The following is a 4,385-nucleotide window of genomic DNA, read 5'->3' as shown; positions in this document are numbered from 1 at the left end:
TTAGAACTATTTTCCCATTAGAATTGTCTGGTAATTGCAACTGAGTCCATATGGCCCACTAAACTGAAAATATTTACAACGTGACCTTTTATAGAAAAAGTTTGCTGACTCCCCGGGTTTCAAAGTGCTGTACTCCCTTTTCTTTCCCCTCTTTTTCCTCTCTTTTTCCACCTCTCTCCTCTTACTATTTCTCTCCTTCATCCCCTATTTGCATGTGATTTAGAATGAATTATTTTGAAGTCAGGAAGTGCCCCAAGACCACCCTACCAGGAATGCTTTTCATCTAGAGGCTAAAAGAACAAACAAATTAGTGTTCCTGGCCTGAGTGTGGGTGGAGGTTTAAAAAGCTAGAGATTCCTTGATTGAATTGCTACCTGCTCTCGTGATATTTACTTCAAGGAGTTAGGTGGCTTATCCAGAGCCTGCACAGTTTTTGACAAGGAGCAGAACTTCAGACGTTGTGAGCCGCTTTCCTTGATTATCAGTGTCTTGTGAACACTGATTGTCCCAGATGAGGATTGAGAGGGGGACAGAGCCCAGCCACCTGTGGCAGGGCACAGTCTGACGAACCAATGTCCTCAGCTTCATCCTAACCTTACTGTGTTACCACAAAGTGAAGCTGTGAGAGCCAGAACTCAGCTGGATTGCCTTAGTTTTCCAGGTCTTGAAAGCTTTCTACATTTGACAGGGTGCAGTCTTAACCTCTTTTCTATTGCTTGTTTTAGTGGGAAATATTTGAACTTTCCTTCTCTGGCAGGTTTCCATCCTACACAGGTTCTGGCTTTTGTAGGGCTGACTGTATATCTTTCTCATATCCCATATCAAAAGGGGGTTATCTGTGATCCTTGTAACCCCTCCATGTCTGCTCCTATGTCTTCTAATGGCATGTTGGAGTCGCTGTGAGTCTTGATGTGAGGCAATTCCCTTGGAAAATATGAAATCATATGTCCTTGGCTCCCCTCCAGAGTTTAGGAACAGGTTGAGCTCTTCTGCAAAACACACTTGTGGCTCCCACAACTCATTAGTTGAAGAACAGATTTGTCAGAATCCCAGACCTTTGTTCCAGAGTCGAATCCCAGCTCCCTGACTTGGCAACTGAGACATAGAACTTAGCCATGTGACTTGCCTTTCGGAGGCCCAGCTTTCTGGTACGTGACCACAGAGGAAGCATTCAGTATGTGATCTCCTTCATTCTCCTCCTCACCATAATGATCCCTCGTTTTCCAGCATCACAGTTTAGGGGCTCATCTCAGTGGACACAAATCGACCGTGACTAAGGCATTCTTTTTCTTGTGTCTTCCCCTCACCTTTTTCAGCTTTGCTCAAATCATGCATGAGACGGTGAAGGACCTGGCTCCCAGGTGTGATGTATCCTTCCTGGAATCCGAGGACGGCAGTGGGAAAGGGGCAGCTCTTATCACTGCCGTTGCCTGCCGCATGCACGAGGCTGGACATCAATAGAGAGTCCCTGCATTTGGAAGGGGCTTCTTCTGCCTCCCCCCTCTTCCCTGTTGTAATTTTAAATTATAAGGTGCCATCCCTTGTGCCAGACACCCTTGGCTTTTTCTTAGCAGAGAGGACACCATCTGACTGGGTTTTGCCTCTGTGGATACTTAACTGTAGAACGTGGTGCACAAGACTCCTCCGTCCTGAGATAAGAACAATTTGAAGCAAGGAATCGTTCACAGCCATCACAACTGTTTTCATTGGCTGTCTTAAAACTTATTTAAAATTCTGATTTTCTGGCCAAATTCCTTGTCCCTATGTAATCCTATAGGATGGGGATACTAATGCAAAGATATGAAAACTTCACTTTGGAGCCTGAACCTGACATTTCTGGGGAGAACACCACACACTGTGGGAATGTTGATATTGTATGTTCTACCAGAGGCTGGACCACCAACTTGAGCCTGATTCTCTCATAAACAGAACGTGGTGGGGAGGGGGCGGCACTGGAGGGGAGTCATGACTATCCACATGGAATCCCTTCTTCAACCTCATCTACAAGCATTTGCCTATTGGGTTTCTGGAATCACGGGGCAAGTGAAACCAAAGCCAAGAGTTGACAATGCTCTGTGGGTGGCCGGCCGGTCCTCTCACTGCAGAATCATCAATGAGCAATGAATCTTTGGTGGTGAGAGGGCTTTCTGTTTTTGTTGTTTGTTTTTTTTGAAGATTGTCCTGGGAAAGTGGAAAACACTGTATTTTCATTTTAATTTATGTTTGAAATGTATTTTAGCTTGTGAAGTAGATCTGCACCTTCTTCTTTTAGATACTGTATGTAATGGTTGTATGCAATGTATTTATATGTTGATTTGCTGTATATATAGATGTGCAGGATCTTGTCAGATTCATTGGTAAATCAGTGTGGTTAAAGGGCAAAAGGTAAGGATACTGGTCATTAGAAATACCTCATTTGCCTGTGGGGAAGAGAAGGGGACTCCCTTCAAAGTGAAGAGCAAAGCAGCTGCTTCCTGTGCCTCCTTTCCTTGTGGATTGGAACGTGGAAGGCCGGGCACAGTGATGGCGGCTAGGCCATCGTTGCTCAATTACAGCACCTTGTAGCTCTGTCTCAAGCCTTTCCTGGCAATCTTGCATGTGATATTAACCAAAGGAAACAATCATTTCAAATTGACTCATTCATTTCTTAGAAATCTTTATTCTTAGGGCAATCAGTAATATTTTCATACTCTCTGACAAGACAAAGAAGACACCAACATTTTATTTTCAATCGTATCTAATTGCACAATAACAAAACAATTCAACAGCTGCCACCAAAAACCTCTCAGGGACAACATTTTTAACATGTTCATGCCCTTCTAGAAAATTTCACTTTGGGTTGATTTTGCAAATGTCTGTGTGCTTCCCTAGGCTGCACTGCTGTTGGTCTGATGTTCCATGTGTATGTTTTTCCGGGCAGTATTGATGTCTCTAAGGAGCTCTGATGATGCAGTGGGTTAAGTCTTGGGCTGTGAACTGCAAGGTTGGTGGTTTCACAGGAGAAGCATCAAACTGTCCTCTCCTGTGAAGAGTTAGTCTTAGAATCTCTAAGGAGCAGTTCCGCTCCATCTTAGAGGGTGCCTAGGAGTCCGAATTGACTCTTTGCAGTGGATTTGGTTTGGTTTGTTGATGTCTAACTGCTGGAAGGAATGGGAATATCATCATAAAAGCCACCATGTCATACTCAAGAGCCCAGTGAATTCTGAATCTGGAAGCCCACCTCTGTCCTAAAATCCACAGATACATCCTCACATTGAAGCTAAATACCACATAAAGAAGAGAGAATGGTCTTGTAGCACTTATTGAATAGGGTTGTGGTTGTTAAGTGCCGTCAAGTTGGTTCCAACCCATAGTGATCCTTTATAGGGTTTTTAAGGAGCACCTGGTAGGTTTGAACTGCTGGCCTTGTGGTTCACAGTCCAGTGCTGATCCTACAGCACCATCCAGGAGTCCATTGGTTAGTGTACAAGGGTCAAAACAGAAAGGTGGAAAGAAGCTCTTGACTCAGTAGCACCCTATCTTTGTAAACGTATCAGACTGGTACTGAGAGAAGAATCTGGTTGTATAGTTTTGGAACAAGCTGAGTTATACTGAAGACTGTTCAGCCCTCGGCTTGTCTAGATCTTCCCGGGAAGCCCAGAGGGAAGAGGAACTGGCCCTTGTCAGTTGTTCTTGTCTCATTTTGCCACTCTCCTGTGCAGCCCCCTTTACTGTCTTTTCCCTGCACCAGCTGATCTGAAGTGCGGATGCCTCGTACTACAGAGAAGCCAGAAGACACTTCTAGATGTGTATATCACTAAAATATGACCATGAATAAAGATGAATTTTAACTTTTAAACTTGATTAGTAGGCACCTATGAAATTATACATTTTGAAAAAAGATAAGGTCTGCGTGTGTGTGGCTATTAAAGATGTATTGAAAAATGCAATTTCGATGTTTGTGTGTCTAGGAGTAGGTGATAGCCCTTTTCTGATGCTGCTTTGTCTTGTGTAAATATGGTGAATCTCACCCTTTGATGAGGAAGTGTTGAATAGCAGATCATCCTCAAATACGTGAGTATCCAGTCTAGTGAGAGATATTGTCATTGTGTATAATAAGTAACTAGTTGAATTAACTATTAATAATAAATTTTAACATTTTTCAAAATATGACTAATGAGTTGTTTTTTTTAAGAATTGTCCTTTGGGCACATCAGTACTTTCTTGGCCTGTCCTATGAATAATTTATGCATGTGGGATTCTCCTTGAACTTTATCTAAAGAACTTGGTGTTTGTCCTTAGTTTTTAGGAGACAACTTCTAAAACCTTGAAATTTCCCTAGTGATTGAAATGTCTTTGGTGAGACCTTCAGACCACACTTCTCGCTAATGAAGTGCATCTTGGAT

General features: G+C 42.9%; 1 protein-coding gene across 1 annotated transcript in view; it reads left to right on the top strand.

The window, feature by feature from the left end:
- HK2 (hexokinase 2) overlaps positions 1-1,551 on the top strand; it is an 87,309-nt gene extending 85,758 nt beyond the window's left edge. The window contains exon 18 of the mRNA XM_006870781.1: positions 1,317-1,551. Within this exon, the coding sequence (XP_006870843.1) occupies positions 1,317-1,461 (145 nt within the window). The 3' untranslated portion in view covers positions 1,462-1,551. The remainder of the gene's footprint in view (positions 1-1,316) is intronic.
- Positions 1,552-4,385: the final 2,834 nt, after the last annotated feature.

Source organism: Chrysochloris asiatica, unplaced genomic scaffold, assembly GCF_000296735.1.
Source record: "Chrysochloris asiatica unplaced genomic scaffold, ChrAsi1.0 scaffold00151, whole genome shotgun sequence".
NCBI lineage: Eukaryota > Metazoa > Chordata > Mammalia > Afrosoricida > Chrysochloridae > Chrysochloris > Chrysochloris asiatica.
Note: the sequence above shows the minus strand (reverse complement) of the source record. Positions and strands in the feature narration are given on the sequence as shown.